General features: G+C 39.9%; 1 protein-coding gene across 2 annotated transcripts in view; it reads left to right on the plus strand.

The window, feature by feature from the left end:
• Positions 1-6,284: 6,284 nt before the first annotated feature.
• Positions 6,285-25,485, plus strand: part of nr3c2 (nuclear receptor subfamily 3, group C, member 2) — a 71,297-nt gene continuing 52,096 nt past the window's right edge. For both annotated transcript variants that reach the window (XR_005893927.1, XM_041035327.1), the window contains exons 1-2: positions 6,285-6,620; positions 8,154-9,965. Coding sequence is in view for 1 of the 2 variants with exons in the window: in XM_041035327.1 (XP_040891261.1) it covers positions 8,173-9,965 (1,793 nt within the window). In the remaining variant the exon portion in view is untranslated. The remainder of the gene's footprint in view (positions 6,621-8,153; positions 9,966-25,485) is intronic.

Raw genomic sequence — 25,485 nt, forward strand, 5'->3', positions numbered from 1 at the left:
CTCATTTCTAGAGGTTTTTTTTTTTTTTACTGCCTCAGTAGCAAATGATCACAGGCCAGGCACTTTGGGACAAGATGTAGACTAATTGATTTGACATATTGCTCTTTGTTAAAATCAGGTTCAGATATTGTTTACCTCTCATAAAACCATATTTTTTTCCCACCACAGCTGTGATTAGCTTTGATCTTCCACAGGCTTCAAAGTGTAATGTGGCAGAATATCTCATTTGGAAAACACAAAGAAAACTTTTTTCACATTTGAGACATGTTTTTTCAGAATAGAATAGTGTGCAGGGCTCCTGTAATTGGTGCAGTGTCATATATTTTTCCTGCAAAGTGGATTATTAAGCTATTTTAGGACCATATGATCTCTCTGTACAGTATGTACAATACACCCATTCAGGCCATTTCAACTTTCGCACTTTGGCCTCAGCTATTCTCCAAAGCCAAACCTCCTATTTGCTCTGGGGCTGAGGTGGGTCACTGAGTGCACCTGGAAAAGGAGAGTGCAGAGTAGACAAAGAAGACCAAGAAAAGACCTGAGAACGATGAATAGAGGTTTTTTTTTCTATTTTAACATTTCCTTTACCTTTCTTTTTTCTAGTCACTTTAATAGCAAACAGTAGTGAGATAACAGGAAACGAGGGGAAACAGGAGCCGTGCAAAAAAAACCCACAAATTAGGGAAGTTACGATTCCATGGTCATTTCTGTGTATTATTTGTACAGTATATCATTATACTGTGCCCTGGTAAAGGTGTATATAGTAGTCAAAACACAATGCTCATATTGACAATGACTTGGTATCGGTTGCGAGTTATGTACTGTAAGTACTAACTTGTACTGTACCTGCATCCCAAGACATAAACAAATGAATAAAAGGAAAAGAAAGCGGCAACACAAGAAGAAACTTTTGAAAAGTCCAGCTAAGCATGTAAACACTATTATCAGTGTGTCTGACCAAAGGTCACAGGGAAAATTAGCAGAAGGAAAGGAGTTTGAAAATAGGCCAGAATATGTTTTCACAAATTATCACCACAGAGCCATATGTGCAAACACTGCACACACACACAGACATGTCAGAGAGGGTCACGAGAGACCCACTGTTATAAACCACAGTTGTTTCCGTATGCAAAGCCCAAACGCTTTAAACTAGATCAAAGTTTCAGATGGGATTCATATTGCTCGACTGCCTATATTTGTTTAAAAAAAAAAAAATCAGTTTTATCTCCTGGTGAAGTTGAATGCATGCACTCGTGGATGTGTGCACCGTATGTGACAGACAGAGGAGCAGAAGGTAACCTTTATAAATGACACACAAACAGCTAGACAGTGCATCAGAGTAAAGGTGGCTTTTCTAATCCTCTCCCCTCCTGTTGTGTGGTCTCCCTTGTCTACTGTATCGCTACATTACATCCCAGGCAGAGTGACACATTGAGCTTGGCTGTTTCTCTGGCTACTGTTCTGACATTCTGTTTGTCTCCTGCTTTACCTGCCTCACTCCTTTAGTTCAAGTCGGCAACACTGAAGTATACTTCAAGTAATATCTGTGCACCTGTACTGGGAAAAGAGTTTTGACTTTATATATTACAATGCATCATATTTTCTAAGCTGATTGAACAAGAATAAGATGGGCGACTAGAAACAAATATAGTGGAGTTAAAAGTACAATATTTCCCTCTGAAAACGTTGTGCATACGCAAATCAATTCCTTAGCTGGACAAACATTTGTTATCAAACATCTGCCATGATTTTATAGTTCTGATATTTCTACATAAGCTTAGCAACCTAAACCCATACCCAGTAACACACCTTTGTGGCTTCTTTTCATACCGTCTTTGATTCAAAACATACACAACCTGCCAATGATGGCACCATTGGAACAAGGTGGAGAAGTTGTTTAATACATAGAACTGTAACCTGCAACACATTTATAGCGTTCTATCCAAATTTACGGCACAAAAAAATCTAATGCAGTCACACTTCAACACCAAAACATACTCAAATGTACAAAATGCAATCTGAGCATTACCTTGGCATCTAGATGCTGCTGGATGGGAAGAATGTTTGCAAGCAGACACCAGGAATATCAATTCATAATGTACTTGACACAGTTTTGTTGAACAACACATTATTTAGTGATAATTCTCTGCATGTTAATAATCTGATCTGAAGTCAGGCTGTAGCCTATACGCAGTGTTCCCACTGAATATGTATTTCTGACTACACTGAGGGTAAACATGTTATTTAATCATCAACATGTTTTCAATCGTCATTGCTTAAAGTAGGATGAACAAACCCCAGGTGGTGTACACATAGTACGAGAGGCTTTCTGCAGGAAGACAGGCTGAATGCATATCATTCAGCATTTAAATGGTACGTGCCATCCGTGTAGTAGGGCAACTTAAGGTGAACAGCAATCTGTGTCAAAAGTGGGACTGGATGTTGGCCTTATTTATGTTGTCTGAGTCTCGCGAGAGACACAAGCAGATTTTGCATAATATGCTGTTTATTTTCTATCTGACTTTGAATTTGTTAAGTTCAAATTACGCATACATTTAAATAATACATGAATATCTAAAACATTATCTATCTATCTATGATGACACACTTCTACCTTAATATATTTCTTTCCTGATCTGGAATCAGTTAAATGCCTTTATTTGAAATGTTGTAAAGTGTAAATTTTCACACTGATACAGTCACACTTGAGTGAATCTGTCTGTAATTATACCTCTGGGTGAATTAATTAAAATCTTGTGAGTTGGTTGTATAACTCTTCAACTCTGCATGTATCTGACTGCTTTCATACCACTAATACTATTGCTTTTATATTAGATACTGCACTAATCATTTAACTTGGGTTAACAGGTGAAAATGTAATCTACTGGGTGAATATTTAATCAAGTATGGATATCAGAAGCTAGAATATTGATCATATTTGAAAATTATATCATGATAACAAAAGAGATTTTGCTTCTTTTTGCATTTCCTGCATACAGTCTCTGTCAGTGAGTAATAAATGTCTATCAGTGAGTTCATGCAAAAAAGAAATCACTTGCATACATTTTCATCAACACTTAGCCCAAGGTCCTTTTTTTCTTTTTTTTACAGCCTACACTGACCATGGCTGTAGAGATCAGATTTAAAAACATGCTAGTTCCCATAGCAACCCTAGTTAAAATTCAATAGTATGTATTCTCATGTCTGACCTTCACAGGCATGAGTCTTATCATCCAACTGTGAGGTTATTCAGTCTGTGCGCCAGATATGGCAGCAGACACAAACATACTAAAGTCTGTCTCAGACACACAGAATGAGACCAGGTTTCTCATCAAAAAATATGTGTTAGCTAGAAAAGTGTTTACTGTTGCAAACTGTTGAAAACAGACCTGCGATGTCTGCACAGATGGGCTCCAAGATGCCACATATAAGGTAAGAAGCATCAAATGTACCACATGCAGCATGCTTGTTCAACAACAAAAAGGAATGGCCAGAATGGCAAGGGGTTGGTGACGATGCACGGGACTTAATTTCGCTCCAGCAATCTACTATGTTGCTGATCAATAATTCTGTTAAAGCTGCCATAATCAATATGTTTTATTAATGGTTGATCACATGACTATACCTATGTGAAGAGGATGATTGTAGTTCAGTCACAAAGAATCAGTAACTCTGTAGCTCCCCTCAGTTCTAACAGGAATTTTTAGCACCTTTAAGCTCTTTGTTTTGGTTTCATCGATGGCAGCTTCAGCGTTTTGGTTTGGTCTCCCCGATCTCATCAGCGCTATTTACAGATGCAAGAGGCAGCTCTTAAAAAAACAACTTTATGCTGCCTGTACAGAACGAATTATTATAGGTTTAATTTTCTAACAGTTAATATCCACTGGAGAGGGATCAAAAATCAAGCACTTAGAACCTGGAACAGAAAAGGGCTTAAATTATAAGCAAAAATATATAATCAGAATGACTTATTTGACGCAAAGTCAATACTAAAATATTTTAACAACAGTCCAATCAAAGTTGTAAGTGAGAAGATGAAATGGCAATTAAGTGGATTAGTGCTGGGACAGCTACATTATCACTTTAGATATGAACAGTCCTTAAGAATAACTGCTAAACTGGAACGATAAGCAGCTGAGGGAGGATGGTGGTGACTGACTTCTTTACTGATTAAAACTACTGCTGTAATTACCACACACGATGGGGGACAGGGTCTTCTGCTGAGTTGACGAGTGTTTTGTTTCAGTTAACATGCTCCAATTCACCTGTCCCCATGAGGCGCAGCGTGCACCTCGGCGTTATGCCTTCTGCCCTCTCAGCTACTGGAGTTGTCTGCTATGTGTCTAAAATGGAGTGGAAGCCTGCTCCTAAACATAGCAATCACTCATCCAACAGGACGACCCCCCTCCCCCCCCCCCCCCCTCCTTTGCCCCGTCTATTTTTAGCTCCCATGTATGTACAATGTTTTCAGGCCAGTCTGATTATCATTGATTTGACTAAAATGATGGTGCTTGAAAGCTTGGTGAGATTCAGTGGAGCTGCCTTCAATTTTTACAGCCAATTATAACTGATTTCATATCAGTCGTGTTCTGCTGTCAGTCTGCAAATTCTTATGACTGTCACTGAGGAAAAAATCTGTGATGCAAAGCTAAATTAGATTTGCTCATGATGTGTTTGACTGGCACCCATTATGTGCAATGGACAAGTGGGAGCTGCATGAATAAGGGTGGGAAACGTTCTGAAGCAGGTCCCCATTCATGGGTGATTAACAGGCAGATCAGGGAGGTGGGCAGTGTTGCTTGGATGGCTTTGACTAATCTAACTGCTGCTGCCTCGCTTGGGTAATGGCTACAGGCTGGCTCGGAAAACCCAGACAAGCAATGAAGAGAAACATTCAAACTACTGCGCAGAGCTCCACTCTCAAAGCCTAAGTCCTACATGCACACTTTTACAGAGCCACGTGAAACACTACAGAATGTGACTCGACTGACTGACAACTCCAAAGATTAAACTGATTATTGGACATTGCTGGAGTAAAACCAAAGTCTACACTCACAACAATGCCATGAGCTATTGACAGTAAAATGTAAATAACATCTTAATCCGAATGATAGAATCACAAACACTTTTGTTGATGTTGGTGTCACCAGATAAACACAGGCACATTGTACCTCATCACAAGTGCACAGAGCTATACTGAGCTCATCTAATTGAAATTATAGTATGCCAACTTGACTGCGCCTGATAGCTTCAGAACTAAATGTGGGTATACATCTATTTTATACATTATTCTTTCAGTGGTTATTCACTTTTTAACAATATTCCTTTTTGGTGCTTTTCACTTTAATGAGCTCACATCACATCAGTGTGTGTTTTTGCTTTAATTTTAAAAACATGATCCAAAATTGTCTGCCTACACAAAAGCACGATCATCCTCTCCAACTGAATTTGTTTATGGTGGTGACTGATTGTTCATAAAGCAAAAACAGCTGCAGTTTTATGTTTGGCTGGTCAGATGGGGGAAAAAAAAAATTCAAAAGACAGTTTTGCTCAAAAGACAGTTTTGAGCACACAAAGTCTGAGTTTTGTTTCATTAGTGGTGTGAAATTAAGTATTTTATCATAGTTTGCCATGGACTGACATGGACAAGTGACATCTTGACCACTCAAGGGATTTTCTTTTTGAACTGCAATAGAAATGTTGCTCCACCTAGTGGAAGCAGACGTTATAATGTCACAGGGCAACATCCTGACTGGATTTCACTCTTACAGTAGAATGACTCTTGTCTGATTTGTATTTGTAGGACTCGTACGCTCCGTGTTAACTGTAAAGTGAGATCCCCTCTTGTCTAAATTGCGGGTGCCCGCGCGCGTACGTGACTGCGCACCGGCTCCATGGGAAACCTGTTCAGAGGTGGCACCAGAAAAGGTGAAAGAAAAAAAAAACACAAAACCAAAAACAGCGCAAAGTACGATGAGAGATAAGGAGTGAGGATTTAAGACCAGCAGAAAAACGAAAAACAAACTTCCAGAGGGCATTTTAATAAAAAAAAAAAAAAGCCAAGCAGACCGCCTCACGCTGTTAGTCTGAGAGTTTATTTCAAACAAGGCTGCACTGGATACGGTGTCCTATTTCCAGGCTCTGACTACCTGCGCTCTGAGCCCCTCCCTCCCCTCCTCTGCCTCACCCCCCCTCCCCCCCTCGGAGTTTCTATTGCACTCGTTGCAGTAGGAGGGTCCATGTGCACAGAATGACGTCGCTCTGACTGCAAGTCCGACCGACTCCTTCGTTTGTTTTTATTACTCTTTTCATCTCGGGCCCAGGATCGGTAATCTGCAAAATTACGGCCATAATGTGAGATCATCCGCCGCTGTCGTCCGACCCGTCGCCGCCGTTCGTACTGTCAGGAGCAGCGGCTCGCTGTTGAGGATTACTAGTGATAATACGCAGTAGACTTCTCCAGTGTGTCTAGCTGTCAAACTGAAAACTATGTATTGGAAGGAGTAGACTGAACACATTTGTTGATATTCATTGACTTTGCTTTGCGTGTCTTTTTTGTCCTCTGGATTATCGCTGCCCAGCAACACAGCCACCTGACAACTCTGAATGTCGTAATTAAGGTAAGGAAGGACAGAGCTCAATGTTTGACTGTAGGCTACATTTTAATTTGGCGCTGGGTCTGAGATAATGAAAGCAAACTCTTCGCTGTTGAGTCGGATAACTGAGTTCTTGCATCCCCGGTCCATTTGCTGCGGGAGAGAAATCTAATAACTTTCACCCGGGACCGTTAGCCCCGTGTCTGGTCCATAATAAAAGTGGCCAAGAAGTTTATGTACTTTACGTACTAAACAAAAACAGCCACGGCTATTTTATTAAAATTGATAGCATTTTTTAATATTTCTGTACGCACCTGTCTTGAGGTGCTGAGAAATACCTCGTGCTGTGAGTTTTTTTTCTCCTAAAAATATGACTTAAATCATTTAGATTATTTTCCTACTGCGCTTATTCTTTCCTGTTATTCAAAAAAAGCCGCAAATGCGACGACTTTTACAAACACACACAAAAAAATAAAACTTCAACAGCAGCAACACAACAAAAATCGTCTTTTAGTATTTACGTCTTTTTGCGCAAACGCAAAATGGAGAGAAATGCAGAGAGTTGCATGTCCTACGGAGGCAGGACAACCACGGCTGGAGTACAGAGAGGAATTATTAAGCAGACATCACTTTTATTTCTCATTTTATATCTAAGGTTCTGCACATATGTGTGCGGGAAAATTTGCAGTCAACCTGCATAACTTTGACTCAGATATCTTGGCTGCGTGAGAGCTGAGCCCTTCAAAGAGTCTACCGTACCATGAAAAATAAATATTAAAAAAAAGCAGAGCCTTATGATCGCAGTCTAACTGGTTGCGCCAAGCGTCTTAATAATTGTAAGTATTTTTTAGTGCTTTTGCACATGACGGGGCTGCTCCGGGCGCTAAAACAACATTTCAAGTTATGTCGCAGCTATGTTGTGGCTGCAAGAGCAATAACTATTGAGTGACAGATTTCGGACCAATCCACGAACGGCCTGATGAAGCTGGTGGATTTCTGGCTGAGCTGTCCAATAGGGGCGCAGTAGAGGTGGGAATTTAAACAAAAAAGGCCCAGCCGACGTCACGTAGATACATTAACCCATGCAATGCATTTTTCTCCAAGTTATCACTGTACATCCCCTGTAGTGCAGCGATAAGGAGCTTTATCTGTGAGAGAGGAAACACAGCTCAGCCTTGCTTTGGATTTTTTTTTTTTTTTTTTCAGATTTGACATATTGTTTACAGTTTTTGTCATGTATTCTTAAAAGGTACGTTTTTTTTTGCCTCATTCGGTTTTTATCCACTGAAGCAGAACTTACTGCTTTGCCCAAAACTAAAATAATATATTCACACTGTAGATTTAAGATTGATTAGCATATTCTTGAATATATAATTTAGTCTCACATGAGACCTGTAATCTCTGCCTAAAGCCAAATATGCGTAATACACCTGCTGCTAAACTGTTATTACTAATGCTTTGCATTGTGTGCAGCTGGACTACAATGAATTTGAAACAACAGCACTGTGAACTTCTCTCATTCTTTTCTTTTTTTTCCCTTCTTGCCTCATTTACCAGGTGAATCAATGAGCCAGCAATGGAGACCAAAAGATACCAAAGTTTCTTTGATGGAAGCGATACAGAGAACAGATGGTCTCAGGTCCCCAGCACCATGGAGTACTGCTGCAGTACAGAGGATCCAAGTCTGACTAGCAGTGATATCCTGATGGACATAGTCAATGTCAGCTGCCCTGCTGGAAGCCCGGCCGCCGACTGCAAAGACAACAATACAAAGAAGCAGGAGCAGCCAATGCTTCGGCTCAGCCAGAACCAGCCATTTGTTCTCCCACACTTCAACAACTCTCTCCATGGTCATAAGCAGGAAATGGACTCCAAGGAGCTTTCCAAGACTGTAGCTGAGTCTATGGGTCTGTATATGAATGCTGCCAGGGAGGCAGACTTTGCCTTTAGCCAGCATGGGGGCAGTACCAGCCCTGGGAAGATGTATCCAGTGTGTGGACGGCCTCTAGAGGAGACCCAGTGTGGTTCCACAAAGAGTCCCAAGTTAAAGCAATTTGGTTTTCAGCAGTCCAGTGTCACTCCCAGAGAATGCACCACAGGGACCCCAGTTAGCTCAGCATCTATGCTAGCCTCATCTCTGTCCTGCAGCCCCCAGACCTCCAGCTCCATCTCCAGCCCGGGGGGCAGCAACAATATGGTGTCGTCAACCACCAGTCCTCCTACGTGCTTTGGACCAGTGTGCTCATCTGTCAGTAGTCCTGTCAGCCAGACGTCTTGTGCTGCTACTCTGGCCAACATCAAGCGCAGGAATTCAGCCACATGTAGCCCCGTAGAGTCCACCACAGTGGGCTCACCACCACTCACCAGCCCACTCAATGTCATGAGGTCTCCCATGTCCAGCCCCCAGAGTATGAGTAGTGTGAGATCGCCTCCGTCCTGCAGTACTACGTGTAACATTAGGTCATCTGTCTCAAGCCCCACTGGTGGCACCTGCACCAGCACCGCCAACAACTGCAACACAGTAAGGCCCTCCATCTCCAGTCCAGCCACAGGGGGCACTATGACTGTCAGTAGCCCACAGAACCCGTCCTCTGGTGGGTTTCCCGTGTCCAGTCCTGCTGGTGGGCTGGGTTTGGTGCAGAATGACACCAACAGCCCAGAAGCAACAGGTCTGGCCAGAGACACAGACTTCAAGAACTTTGAGTTCCCTAAAGTAGAAATGGTAGATGGGGAGGTGTTCAACGTCGGCTTAGACCAGATGGGCATGGTTAAGTACATTAAGAATGAGCCTGGAACTGACTTCAGGAGCATGTGTTTAGGTAACTCCAAATGTAATGTGAGTAGCACACCCTTTATCACACAGATTAAGAATGAGCCAAACAAAAATGAGGGATGTATGAATCAACAGCCCTATGGTGAGCAGTCACCGTCCCTTGGTCTCTTCCCTGCCTCTGAGACCACTTATTTGTCCCTGAGGAATAACATTGATGAATACAGTCTTTCTGGTATCTTAGGACCCCCTGTATCCTCTATGAATGGGAACTATGAACCCGATGTGTTCTCCAACAATGTCCTGTCTAAAGGGGTTAAGCAGGAGTCCACTGATGGCAGCTATTACCAAGAGAATAACAGCATGCCCACATCGGCCATTGTTGGAGTTAATTCCGGTGGACACTCATTCCATTACCAGATTGGAGCCCAAGGAACAATGTCTTTCATGCGGCACGATGTGAGGGACCAGTCCAACCCTTTGTTGAATCTAATTTCACCCGTAACGGCGTTAATGGAGTCGTGGAAATCTCGGCCAGGCATGTCAGCCAGAGGTGAAGGATACCCGGGTCAAAACTGCATCGCGGACAGCATGACCAGGTAAGGAGAATGAAGACGTCTCTATGTAGTCTAAGCGAGCGCCTTTCAGTGTTTCTCCGTCAGATCTCTGACTTAAAAACTATGACGCTTTGTGAGTTGTGTTAAAAATTCCAGCTTAGCTTTATAGAGAGCAGCAGTTTTCATTTTTGCTAAATAATGATCTTTTTTTTTGTGAGCGCACCTGTATAATAGCTAATAGTCTGTCTCTCTAGAGGATCAGATAAATGGAGGGCCAGTTTGTTACAGTTAGACTCATATTGCACAAGGGATTCAGGGCGTTTGCTTTGAGAAGTGCTAAATAATAACAACAGCAGGGCTTGGGAAAGGCAGCGGGATGCTGGCTGGGGGAACAGGAATTAAAGGACGGGGTCCAGGTCATTGTTATAGTAGCATGTGATCACAATATCATCTCTGCTAACACTGCCCTGTGTTCTACTGTAACACAGGGCAGGTTAGGCAGGCAAAGTTTACCTCTTATCAGGGGCCTGTGTGTATGTACAACTACAAAATTTATTGGTCTGTTATCAGGAGGTCCAGCTAAGACCTTGTGTAATGCAAATATCTGTTTTTATGGGCCCTAGGCCATTGGCAGCATCATAAATTATGAATGATTGATCACATGCTTTTGTTGCCAAACCGATGAAATAAACAGTTGCTTTTGTGAGAGTGGGGGCTGAAACAAAACAAACAGGCCAAAGGGAAAAAATCTATAATAGCTGCCAATCTGTCGAAGTGCAACTTTGACACAGTTGTTGTGCTTCCAATGTATTCTGGTGTCCTAGTTGCATGTGAAGTTGAGGGAAGTAAATTATCATGAGCATGATTAATAACAGTGAACATCAAAGCCATAATCTAGACATAGTTGAAAATGCCTTGGTACCTTCATGTATATACACCTAACAGAGAGAGATGCTGCTGTTTATTCACAGTAAATATAAAGAAAAGTTTGTGGTCCTGTAACTTGGATGTGATGTTTGTTTTTTTTTTGTTTTGTTTTGTTTTGAAATAACACTGACCGTCTATTAGTGTTCTCATATAACACATTGCTATCATCTATTTATGCATGGGATGTCATAAATTCACAGTTTTTATGACCTAAAGCAAAGAAGCACTAAACAAAGTCATAAATGACTTCCTGCTTACTTAGCTTTGATAAGAGTCAGACACTTGCTGTAAGAGTACAGTACAGTACTATTTCTGACATTGCTGGGACATTGGTGTATGTTGCTTCGCTATGCTTGACTGTGACTTCACCATGACAAGTCCAGACTGAGTTTGGGCAGTGATGTTGCACAGAATCTCAAAATGGAGATTTATTAGATAAAAAGTTTTCCTGATTGAATTTGTAGAAACAAACTTTGCGCTGATTGCGCTGCCATTTTCAGTTGTCTGTTTTCATTTTCTTCAGCGCAGCTGTTGTCATTCAGATTGCAGTGACAAGTTTGGAGGAAGGGATGGGGAAGAAAAAAGTCAAGTTTATTACTGTGCAGTTTCATCACTGCATATTCACATAAGCCAACAACTGCCAAATGATTTACTGTGGCTTACAAGTGCAATGCAAAACATTGCCGATAATGATGGTTGGTTATGCCTTTAAATGTATGCATCTGTCATAGCTGTATCTTTCAATAAGATATTTAAAAAAAACCTTTTCCTCTCTTCCATTACTGTTATGACCTGATGAATTCCTAAATTGTTTTCACACGTCATAAAAACTACAATAGATGATATTTTTGCATTTCTTGTGGAAAACGTATAGTAAGTACACTGTACTGTGTGCTTGAGCCTATCTGCACATTTTTTTTATACAGCATCACACCCATAGATCTCACGTAATTATCGTTATTATCAGTATTATGTCTGACATGTTTATTCAGGTTTATATGTTCAGTGCACACTCGTCTAGAGAGTTGATACTCCCGTCTGCGTGTGCCTGTGTGTGCTATAACAAGGCTTGCAGCTCTGAGGAGACTGATACAGCCCGTTACCTTGGAGGCGACCCATATGGCAGGAGCCAAAGCGATGTTGACGGGATCACTGCCACCTTGGTCCTAATGAGATCCAGCTTAGCCCTAATGTCAGACAGGATGACAGTAAGAGATGGGCCACATGGCAGCCAGCCAGGCCAGCAAAGAAGCAAATAGGCACAAACACACATATACATATATACAGCACATACAATTAATGCATATGCACACACACACACGCACACACACACACGTAGGCACATACATACAGAAATGTCTTCGGTAGAATGCAAGAACCTAATATTTTTTTTTAGAGGTTGCTGCTTCCTTACACTGTCCTCTTACACCAGTAGTATTGCACTGATTGACAGTTATACTTAGACATAAACAGGCTTATTGTATCCAGCCTGAAATCTGAAAGTTCACTGAAGGAAATCTGTGATAACGTCGAGCTTTGGACTGACTACATGGCGCCCAGGCCCAGTATCTCATAGGCAAAAATATTACATAACCATTAAAAAGCACAACTAAAACTCTTTGATCCACTGAAGCCTTGGATGACAGAGTGTAAAATCCCTCGGCTCTTTTTTTTCTCACTTTGGTTTCCTCTGTAAATGGTTTTAATTAAAAATGGCTGTTCATCTGAGCAGTCTGGATTACTTTGTGCAAAAACGTTTCAACTCAGATTCACAAGAGTGGAATAAGGGGGAAAAAAGGAGTCGCCCTAACTAGAATTATTATCTTTATGTGATGTTAATTTCAACTTATTGCTTAGATAAACCAGGTGGCTAGAACACAGCATTATACAATTAGAGTGTTTCTCTCTTAATTTTGTCATTACAAAAAAGTTTAGTATTTATTCTCTTGAAGAATAATACAATGTTGAAGTCCATCATGAAAGAAATCTGAAATATCTGTATGAAATATATAAATATGGAAATTATCATAAAATGACCTACATTAGTGCACTGGATTATGTTTGCTTGCTGCCTAAATCTCCAAATCTCTTTTCACCCTATTTAGGGCATTTTTGTGCTGGTTTTCACTGTGATGTTTCACCAAATAGAATTACTCTAAAACTTTTCAGTCCACTGACCTAATAATTTCATAATCTGACAAATGGTTAAGACTCAAAATAGAGGCCAACAATGTATATTTTCATTTAGATAAGCTCTCATTTAAAAAACTGAGCCCTTTCTATAGCCGTGGGAAAAGCAGCGCCTTTCTATAGTCTGACATTTCCTTTGCTTTAAAGGTTGCAGTCAGTTTCTATAGATCGACAGAATGTCCATCATGAGGAAGCACCAGATTTAAGCGGGGAGAATGCTTTGCACTGGACTCTGGCCAACTCTCAATGTTCTGCAGAGGGATGAAAAGGCATACTCCTGAGAGCACACTAATAAGGCTGTAATTGTATGTTCCTCCACTAAATTAATGGATGGAAATGATTTGATTAATTCAGACACTGCTGGATACTAATATCCAATTAAATCCCAACACCAGGCATGCACAGGGGCTCGTAGTGCATTATGGGTTCCTGACTATAAAGCGGGCAGCTACTTGTTTGGGTTGTGAGAGGGATGTTACAGGTGAAGGTGTTGGGGAATGGGTTGTGGGTCTCATCTGTCTATGCATTAATTTGTGCATTCTCCTGTGTGCTGTCAAATATTTAATATACAGTAGTAATTCAATGAAGAACACAATCATTCAATTGTGGTAAATTGAAACTTAAGCACATATGCTGACAACCTTAAAGTAACAGCTTCATGACTTCCTATCATTACTGTAACTCTTCTTTTATTCTGTAAAAATTTTAATGAATGTCAGGTAGCGACCATGTGCTCAGTGTACAGACTTTTGTAGCCACATTTAGGAAATAATACAGTCTCTACCTTTCTCTGATCATCACTGCAGAACATCATTTCAAAAGGAAAAAATATATTTATTTAATGATTTCATTTATAAGTATGTGTTTTAAAAAATACATTTTGTGATTAATCCAAACTGTCAGGCAGATTGAGAGGATACTGGGTGAACAGTTGTGTTTTTAAACCCTGTAAGATAATTAATAGCCCAGTGTAGGATGCTGGGAATGGTTTATCTCAGCAAAGTTATTTACAATAAAGTGTATATGTATAGTGCAGCATATAAAAACAGTGTACAAGTACCTTGCAGTACAACTGCATGACATTAAAGACCTCTAATTAGGATGACTGGTCAAAATCTATGTCAGACACTATATTAGTTACAGAATTTGGCAGGACATACAGTTGAATGTTTTTTTGTATAGGTCCATATAAAGACAGGTATATTATACAATACTCTCTTGCACATTAGTGTGTAACAGTGTTAAAAGTATCAAAGTGTAATATTTTTCAGGTTATACATATTTCATGTGCACTGAAATATACAGAAAATGTCTTCTGAAATGTTGTCATACCATTTTGGAACAAGCACATGAATAAATCACTGTATGTGTGCAGGGCTTTTTGGCAGTTAAAAACTTGCCTTTCAGTGCAGCATTCCAATCCAACAGTGATTAATGAAAATTAGCTTGTTCTCCCAAGAAGTAATTAGCCATTTTTTCACATCAAACTCACAAAGAAGTGCAGAAGTTTAACATTCTTAAACTGAGAAGTGGTTTAACAATAAGATGAAACGTGATACAATCTGTATACTAACTGAGAATTGAAAATACATTTTTGAATATGATAGGGTTTGTCATGCTCAAGGACAGGTATGAATCAACAACGATATCCTAAATCATTCCCCTTTCTTAAAATTAGATAAATACTTGAATGAAATTATTATAACATTTTTCTCAATATTTCTCTTTTGTGAATTGGGATAAATATCTATCCATGGCAAAAAAACAACAACCACAAAGATCTACTAGAAAAATCTAAATGAATAAAACACCTGAATGAAAAAAAATATTAATACATAGAGCCCAAAAGGATCCAGTTCTTTTTTATCTTCTGGGCAGCCCATCACTTGCTGGTGTGGGTGGATTGGAGGCCGTGTAAAGCAGAGTGGAGAGGCATTATTCAAGGTATGAGTAGTAAGAGTTGGTTCTACTGGTGAAATCCTACTCTCCACTGTTCTTAAAATATATATATAAAAAAAATTAAATGAAAGCCTGGTAAAGATAATATCTCTTTGCAAGGCATTTGAGACCTTGGCTACAAGGTGAAGCCTTGTAAAGAGTAAAGAGAAGGACTTCTGAAGAGCTTAGGAGTTTTTAAGTAAAGGGTTCATAAGGCTACATGAGGCATAGGCAGGGGAAATGTTCTCTAAATGCTGGATACAGGAAGTTAGTAAACTGCAAAGTGTTTAGATTTTGCAGGGATATTTGTGATTGATCTTGATCTCAATAGAGATATTTTCACAGTGCTCCCACAGAGAAGTAGCTTAATACTATTATGCCATTAATGCTGTTTCATAGCTTCAGATTGGGAGGCAATTTATTTCAGTTTTGTTGGGCTCTGCTGGCCAACAAATCGATATTGATGTTGGACTTCCTCAGTTTTGTCAGAATCACGGATGGGATTCATATCTCAGTGATTGGTAGGCTTGTTCAACAGCTCTGTTAACGAAGGTCACATCGGTATAAGTTGTCTTGCTAATCATCTGGGTTAACGTGCGACGAGGAGGAGTTGGGGTGTATTGTGGATATTTCCCTCAAGAGTTGGTGGAGACCAAAACAGAACTAAAAGGAGAGTGAATATCGAACTTTCATTTGTCTAGTGGCCAGAAGCACAATTCCAAATGAATGCTGATGTTGCTCTGGCCCTGTTGGGTGTTCAAATAGGCAATTTTTGCTCAAGTCCACCACTTACAAGACTGCACAACTTTACAAGGTGATAATATGACAATGTTGTGTTTACAGCGGCTTCCATTGGCCAAAATCTGTTTATGCTGTTTTGAGTGGAAAGTGAAGGTTACTGTTAAAGTGTTTAGAGAAAAATTCTCACCACTATCAGCCTTTTGGCTTTTCTAGAAGATCTGGTTTTGCTAGCAGCTCTGTTAAATACCACAATACTCATGCTTTCTCTGTCCAATGCTCACCAGATGCAGTCATGTTAAATTCTTTTTTCTTGACTCAGCTGGAGAGGAACAGCTACAGCAGCTAAGAGTTGTAGCTGATTTTGATGTCTTTTTTTTTTCACTTTTTACAAAAAGAGAAACTAGAATTACGTAATGTCTGTCCAGACACATATGATGTATGTAGCAAAGAAGAAATTTAATAAACTGTATTAAACATGTTTGCAAAAAATTTGATGCCACAGTGAAGTTGACATTTTGGATATAAAATGTCATCACTTTATCATTTTATCCAATAGGACATTTGTGTGAAACTTTGTCATAATTAGCTCATAAATTCTTGAGTTGTGGCCAAAAACGTGTTTTGTGAGGTCACAGTGACCTTGACCCTTGACCACAAATTCTGATTAGTTCATACTTGAGTTCAAGTGAACATTTTTTCCAGATGTAATGAAATTCTGAGATATCACATTCAAGTCAATGTCACTGTTGGAAAACCCAAAAATATAATTCCTCCAGCCATGGATGTCACAGGCACAGAGGCAAAAAAAAAGAGAAAAAAAAACTTTAAATACAGAACAGAGGGGAGTTACAGATCTGATCTAAATGCCCAACAATGTTATCTTAAAAGATATATCCGTGCGGGCACATGAATGGATGTTTTTTACCTTGTGCCGCTGTAGCGTAGGAGAAAATGCCTACAATGGCTGTAATCTTTTTTAAAAGAACCAAGATGATACATTGTGGCACAATGATCGGATGCTTTTCTTGCACAGAAGAGAAACCATGTTAAAAGTCTCCACTCTGACTCTCCCACGCAGAGCCATGCACATACACACACAAGCACACAACACGGCCGCCACGGCCGCCAACAACAACAACAACAGCACACATTCTAGGCCAGACTTGACACCCCAATAAAAGTGTGGTTACTGCTGGCCAGGGCTCCTGGGATTTGAATGCTTGTCTTGTCCTCATTTGAACTTCTTCCTGAAACACACTGGTGACAGGGGGCCAGGTTTCCTGTAGTTGGAGATCTACTCTCTATTACCTACCGCTGACATTCCCTTCTGTTGTTGAGGTCATTAACGAACTGCATAAAGGAAGCGGAAACTGAATACCAGAGCTGCAACAAAGCATAGTGCATGCTTCTGTGTGATGATGAATACCCCGATTTTTATAGCGTGCTGCTTTGTGAAATACTGTAGCTGAAAGGCAGTCTTTTGTGTACCAAGTACTTTGTTTACCTAGCACGCAAGAAGCCATGAAGATCTCTCAGAGGCGATCTTAAAGATCTCCTGAGTCATGAGCTTTGTAGGTGGGTTTTGTATGGAGGGGAACCTGAATGAAATGCACCGTCATCTGAGAGGATAACGCAACATGCAGGTACTGGTAATATACAGTGGAGTGACTACAAGGAAATGCTTACATATTAAATCACAGATTACGGATATTAACTGTTCATAAGAGCGTATCACCACTGTCATAAATAAAAAAGAATTGTTTGTTGAGCTAAATGCAGGCAGATGTCTAATTTATTGGGTGGACATTATTCATTCAGAGCTATAAAAAGCAATTAGATCTATATTTCATTTTTGCTGGAGAGGATGCAGAGAGAACCCATCTCCACTCTCTCTCAGTGTATTTTTGTCTTTGTCTTGTATCCTGATATACTTGACTGAGCAAACAAGGCATGCCTTTATCATTCATGTTTAATTAGAGTTTGCCCAAGTATTCATGCCAAAGTGCTTACGTTTAAACCCAGTGTTTGTCTTGTCAGTTCCTCCATGGAAAGGATGCCATAAAGGAAGACACTTCAAAAAAAATGTTAATTTTTCAGCTTGAAAGGTTCCCAAAGTAGGTCATGCATAGTTGGCTCAAATAAAGTGAAGGGTGTGTGTTTGTGTGTTGGTGGTGGGGGGGGGGTTACTCTGGGCCCTTTTACATAACATTTCCATTCTTTTGCAAACACACAAAAACACACACACACACACACACACACACACACACAGCGCATCCACAAACACTTTTACATCAGCAGAACCCATGATTCAGAAAAGTGCTGCTGCTGAGTGTGACTTAAAACATTAATGACTTTGTTAACTTAATTCATGGCACAAATGACCAAATAGTAGAGTAAATGGTAAGAAAGGATATGTGTGGGGAATGGAAAACAGTGAAAATGAACTCTGAAGTCAACCCCTTTAGGATCTCTGAAGGGTTTGGAGCTTTTAATGCAGTGACCTAAATAGATTTTATTTCATTTTTTTTTCTCTGCTGTTATTTTTAATTAATAACTCAAAGTATAAGATAGGTATGCTTTTAAATTACTCCTTGATTCAATAGTGTTCTTGATTCAATAATGTTCTTAATTCAATTCTGTATATCAGGGCATATACAGTATGTTCAAATCCCAGAAACACACATCACACACATTTTAGCTTTGGAAATATATCATCATTTTGAAAAACTGGCCATTATGGTGGTGACCTAGAAAACACGCACTTACTAGGTGTCTCCTGCTTTGCTGTGGGGAAAATATAAATGATTTGTGGTCTTTGTCAAGCATTTAGTTGAATCTATCTCACGGAATTCCTGTTATTCAGGATCTGGCTTCTCTGGGCGCACAAATCATGTATGTCGCACCACAGGAGCCTATGACACACTGACCCAGCAGGTAAAAGGAGGCTTCCAATTTTCAAGTGGCAACTCAAAGAAAAAGATACTATATCATACTGAACCTGTCGGGAGAGATCATTTGCTTGCCTGACACTGCAAAAAGGGTAAACGTGTTTGGCAGGAAGTGTAATATGATTTCTGTTTTCAGTATAAGCGACACGAAAACTCTTAATTGAAGGGATATTAAAGGGTCAGCTTTATCAAATTACATACACACCTACATTAACACACGCACAAAAACAACTTTTACTCTCTTACCTTAGGTTGTGTCTAGTCATGCAGATAGTTTTGGTTTCACTTGTCTAGGTTTTGAGACGTCTGTCACCTATACAATGGGGGTGAATGGCATTCTGCTTGTGGTGCTTAGAAATAGAGCAGATGTCTCCATTACTCTGAATAATCACTGTGAGCAGTTTTCATTGAAAATTCTTTCTAGCCCCTATAAAACCTGTTGGCAGCTTCTTCTGTGGATTATTCATAGTAACAGTGAAATTCCATTCACCTCCACTGTGTTGGTGCAGCAGTAGAAATCTCAAAGACAGACAGGGTTGGATTTCCAACAAGCTGTTTGTGTTTAAACAACATTTAGCATTTCAGAAGTTTGGTTTATTTTGTTAAATGAGAAAAACATGTTATTCCTCAAAGTGAGGTATTGAAAAAAGTATTATATCTGTATTATATCTGTATCAGAAACTTTCAAACAACACTCAGCCCTAGAGAGAGATCTAAAAAGTGTGCCAATTTAAATGAAAGTTGTCTGCATAGCTGGGGAAGTACAAGAAGTAAGTAAGAAAATGTTTTTCTGTTTTCATTTGAATGGAACAACCCGGGATGTATTGACAAGATGTCTGAGAAACAGATTTCAGGACAGAGAGATGGCAATTTGGCAGCCATTGTTTTGTTCTAGTGAATGGTGGGTGGTATTTGTTTCCGATCATAGTGAACACAAATGAATTTGCAAGTGGTCGTGCGTTTGGGAACTTGGCCTTTCTATAAAGAAATTGGCCAGTTTCAACAGAAAGACACAGGCTGTTGATAGCACGCTATGATGGCATCAGCTCAGCACTGTCCACAGTTCTGGGAAGTGCTCAGATCTGGCCATACTCTCTGTAGAGTTTACTGCACCATACCTGGCATAAGCTAACATTCTCCTGTTCAATGTCTGCTTTTTGTTTCGCCTGCTGTCCTCTGACTTAGCTACAGCTGCCTGTTTCACTCAGCTCTGAAAGGGAGACAGTCTGGGTTTTTGGGGGGTTTTGACTGTTAAGCAGGAGCTTTCTCTTTTATTCACCATCTTGCTCAGCTGCTGGACGCTGGAGAAAAATGAAAGTCTGATGTTCCATTATACTGCAATATTGGACTTTGAGCAAAGGAGTGGAAGAGCACATTCATACCTTGATTAATTTGCATGCTCACAGACACATATCTGCTGTGTTTTAGCTTACTCTATTATTAGAGTGGCGTAAACATAATAAGGAGCGAGTGTGAGAATAAGTAATGTAGGTCAAGATTCAGGTTTATCTGGTGCATTCTTTTAGTCTGGTACCATTGTTGCCCTAGCACCTTAATTATCTTCATTTTCTAACCAACTTTAGAATTAGAGTAAAGTCATGCAGGGTAGTTATGTATAAGTTTATTTCACAATTGCACCATTACACTGTAAGAAATGGGTGCCCCATTACATGCAAAAATCAATTCTAAAGTTCAGCTGAAGCTAAGAGGCTTTGGCAGTAGAGCCAAATCAAGTGGGTACCTTCATCCTGGCAGTTGTGTGTAGGTTTATTATTGTTTCGTACCAGAAACAAAACTACAGTGCGTACAACTTTCAGAATGTATTGGTCTTCTGAGGCTCAGCAAAGAAACACTGTCTGTGGGAACACAAAGAGCAGATTTTGTATTAAAAGGACTTCAAATTTAGAAGATAACCACTTGATTTGGATAACTCAGACAACTAAAGCCTCATATTAGTTTTGCCTGGACTTTTAAAATGCAGTTTTTTTCTTTACACAGAAGGTATTATTTCACAACCCAGGAGGAATGGTGACAGCTCCCAGCAAATCTTTCACCATACATAGAATGTGTGTACAGCATTAAGATTGACCTGACAACACCCAAAGCTATCCTTTAAATTTTAATGGTCATAATTTAAGTATCCTCAATTGGAACACACAACAAATCTCTACATTATCATTTGGTATTCTATAACTTAATGCTTTACATTTGCAACGGTCATACAACATTATAGTGAATGTAAACCCGCTTTCACAAAACCAGTAATATCTTTTCCTGTTGTGGTTTGCTCTTGCTAACCTATAGTCCTGCCTTATTAAGATACAGTACATTAACATACATGTGGTTCACCATGATGGAGGTTGGGCCACCGCTGTCATTATACAGCATCTCAGCCATCTTAGATGACTCTTGGTGTACCTCTGATTCTGGAAACTAAACTTCTTGTTGGTGTTGTGGCGGCTCTGGGTTGCTGATGCCAGCAGTCAGAGAAAAAACAGTGGTCTTCCACAACCCCATTTCCTCATCAGTGGGTTATTGATTTAGGGCCTTGCACCAAGAACTCTATGGACATGATGATGAATTTTTAAACCACAATTTAAACCACTGACCTGAAGCAATGTCCTAACCTGTCGCTGTTCTTGTTGTGGAATCATTATTGGGTTAGGTCACATTGCCTTTGTTAAAGTGGATAATAATTTGCCATTTTAGCATCATTCTCTGATATATGTCTGTGCCTGTTATACAGAAAAAAATAGGCTTGTTTTGCCTAATTATTATTATTAAATTTTTATTTTTTGTTAATTGTAGGTATTTTTTTAAACTTGATTTCGGAAGTTCTGTTTTTGCAACCTGAGAGAAGAAGCACCATTCTGCACCTAGTTTCTTTTGGGTTGGCGGTGGAGGAGGATGTTATCCTGCCTGTTGTGAATGTAGCTGACATGCCTTAAGATCTTTCTTCATTCCAGTATGATTACACCCACTCGCTCCAGTGCCAGTGACACGTGCGCCTTGCGGTATTTCTGGCTCACCAGGATGAAGCATCTTATTCAGGTGTGATGCTGATACTGCCTTTGCAATTGCCTGTTTGACAGGTCGAGGGGATGGGTTGATTGTCAGCGTCTTTTTGGGATGTGCTTGAGTCTGATAATGCCATAGTAACATAACAGAGGAAGAAAGACTATGAAATTGAGGGAAGTGGTGACCTACTTATGCATATAACCTACAGTGTATTGGTTAACGTTGGTCAGCGGTGTAGGAAAATACAAAGAGTTTATTATCTGCCCTGATGCGCATGGCGATCCCATTCATTACCAATGTTTGTATAACATGAGACACATGACTGCTCCTCGATGCATGTCTTTAAACATTTAACATTTTAACAGGGATTTCCAGTGTTTGCACATGCGTTTAAACTTGTTTTTCTGCCTTTAGGAGAGGCCATTTGATGCCATAAATTTAATAAGATATGGAAAACAACTTCCACAGGCTTGAAAGCACTATTAACGTATAAATGTAATTTGGTTTTCTAAATGTTCTAAACTTATCATCAGGTTATTCATTTAGTTTTTGTTTATCTTTTTATATGTGACAGTGTGCATTAATCAACACTGACATTAACAACTTCAATGTAAATGAGCTGGGGTTAGCTCAAGCTAAAAATGTCACCAGACAGCTGGCAACCTCTTTAGAAACAGTCTTCACGGGGAAATGATTCTTAAAATATGTCATAAACTTCACTGTAACATCCGGTTATTTTCATTTGGCATCTCATAGGTAACTGGGGCAACAGCTACTTTTACACAATACATCTTCAAAGCTACACAAATCAGTATTTTTAAATTAACAATGGATCAAAAGACTACATATAATGTGAAAGGGGTCAGTAAAAAGCAATGGACTCACAGAATTATCACCAGACTCTGCTGTTCCTCTCCGCTCTACAGAATGTTTTGACATCTTTCAGCTCAGTTGTTTTGGTTTTATGACAAGCAACATTATTGTTTAACTTTACAACTCTATAGGTCGTTTTTCCCTAATGTCAAACATGAGCCATAGTAGTGTGCAGCAGCAGGCGTGCCAAACTGACTTCCCCCGTTGCTCCTATCATAATTACTACAGCCAAAGGTAGAGACAGGCTGGTTAAAAAAGCGGAGTTGGTGGAGCTGGTGGAGATGAAAACAAAACTAAAAGAAGAGCACATATCGGACTTGTATAGATTTGCCAGATGGCCAGAGACAAAACATCAAATTAATGTCAATGTTGCTCCGTGTGTGCTGGTTATGTCAGTAGGTGTTTGGTTTTTTTTTTGTTTTTTTTGAGTCCTATCTAGTGTTTAGGCTGTGCTTAGAGCCCACTGTTTCAGCCTGAGAGCAAGTCACACTACAGGATATTTCATGTCACTAGTTCACTAAGTGTCTCAATCTGAAAATATCTGTCAGATCAGGTAGAGGTCCTATTTTATTGTCGTTTTATTCTCTTGGCCCTGGCATTAGTTATTAAAGCTCCCATCTGTGGGTTGTATTAGACAGGCTCTACTGACAGCATGACATTTTCTTCTTCTGAACAAAGCTGCATTCTCATTTCATGCAATATGAATTAAGGGCCAAACACTCACAAGTGTATCAAGGGGTGATTTCCCCTTAGTGATTACACTGGAGAGGTGCCAGAAACTGAATGGGAGAAAATTAACATTCTGTAGAGAGAGAGAGAGAGAGAGAGAGAGAGAGAAAGCTGTTAAGAAGTATGGTACTTGGTGTGCGTCTGTGTGTATGTGTACATGTACAGTATGTATGTGTGTGTTTGCTACAGACAGAGAGAAAAGCAAGGGAGAGACAGAGAGAGAGAGAGAACATAGACAGGAGGGCAGTAAGAACGAAAGTACAGTAGACAGCTGCATATTTTATTGTACTGTATCTAGCAGACTATAAAGCTGTTTCACATGTGAACTTCGAATCAGGGCACATCACTGGCTGTCTTAAGAAATCTAGGGAATTTCCACTCAGTTCCAAAAACTTGCATGTCACTTGTCGCCATTGTTCAGCAGAGGTAAGATAGACTTTAAGCTAATACTGTTGCAGTATTATAATTACTGTGTGTTACCTCTGACATCTTGTAATTTCTACCAAAAATCTCAGGGAAATTTGATTGGTATCAGCTCATTGATGGTGTGAGGGTGGGGCTGGGGAACTCCCAACACACAGTAACTCTGTATCTGTATTTCTTCACCCGCACATCCAGTTAAGCAATGACACACACCATTTACACCGTCCCTAGATGAAAGGCAAGACAAAATGCTGAGTCAAATGCTCAGTCTACTGAACTACTCCCCCATCCACCCTCCTCACCCCCACCCCCTTGAGATTAATGGTGTTGAAAATGAGGGCATGTGACATGTGTCGACGCAATGGGAGAGGCGGTGGCCTCAGCAGAGCTAGCCTGAGGGCTCAGCCGCTGTACAAGCTGCTGTATATACGCTCTCATCACGCTGCACCTTCCTGCCACTAACAGATTTGAATAATTATTTATTTTCTGGTTAAAAGTCGTTATGAAAGAGTTCTTATGAGGACTGACAGCCATTAGCAGACATCATCAAAGGCACCTGGTATTAACTCTCTGACGTTATCTTCAGTTCTTCGCGTAAAAAACTTCTGAAATCAAATGAGGAACAGTTTGTCAGAAGTTAAATGACTGTATTTCTGTTTGTAACCATTTATCTCTCATTAACCTACATCATATACATTGTATACGTGTCTCCACAACATTCATGAGGGCGAGCATGCCAACTGTTTCATTGTGGTGTTTGCGTGAGGCTTACAGTCCTCCTGTTGCCTAGTTTACATCTGATAGTGCTACATGCAAGCTGACATGGATTCAAAGATTTAGATCCACCATTTGTCTAATGCATGCTCACCAATGGTCAGACAGAATTTCACAAACACCACATCCACACAGCAATCTGACAGTTTCGGTCCCATCTTTTCTGTCTCATTGTGGTATTTAACTAACATCTGTGGGCTGCATGATTTAGTTATTCCCCCTCGGTGGGCTCCCTTTGGTTTTGGTCCCCTTGTGGCTCCCTTTGGGGTGTACACACACATGCAAGCAGACACACATACATGCACACTTGTAAACAACCACAGCTGCTTTGTGGACATGTTGATATTTCAGTGTGGCTTCTTATTTTTGGCTCTGTTCTGTAGTATTCTGAGAGAATAGGTGCAGCTAGTTTCACCCTACAGTAACTTACTGATTTACTCATCAAAAAAAAAAAAAATAATAATAATAATCTTCAATGTGAATGATGCTATTGAGAGTTTTCTGATAATAAGGCTTCATATAGTGTTTCCAGGATGTGTATTTACAATCAGTGATCGGTAATTACAGTATACAAACTGTAGACTGTACCCTCCTGGTCAGTATCACTGAAATGTTAAGTAATTACAAATCCTGTCCATTCAATACAAGAAGAATGAAGGCAATTAATTTGAAAAATAGAAATGTTTTACTAATTAAACTATAATGAAAGGTCCATATTTAAGAGCCAGCTGTACCAAAAGTCATTACACCCTTCATTAGTGTGATTGCATTCTTGTATTTTTGATTACTGATCCAATCCTTGTGGGCAGGGATGATACCAGTCTTGCATAAATCTGTGCAGATATGTCAATTCTTCACAGATGATTCTTTTCAGCTGCGCTTTGCCAGAGGAGTTTTGTTGCGCTACCGTCCACTTTAAAAGACTCCAAAGGTACTCTGCTGAAGTCAGGGGACATACTTGCCAGGTCAAAGTTTTTTTTTTTCTTTAAAAACTCTGGTGT

Source organism: Toxotes jaculatrix, chromosome 4 (genome assembly GCF_017976425.1).
Source record: "Toxotes jaculatrix isolate fToxJac2 chromosome 4, fToxJac2.pri, whole genome shotgun sequence".
Classification (NCBI taxonomy): domain Eukaryota; kingdom Metazoa; phylum Chordata; class Actinopteri; family Toxotidae; genus Toxotes; species Toxotes jaculatrix.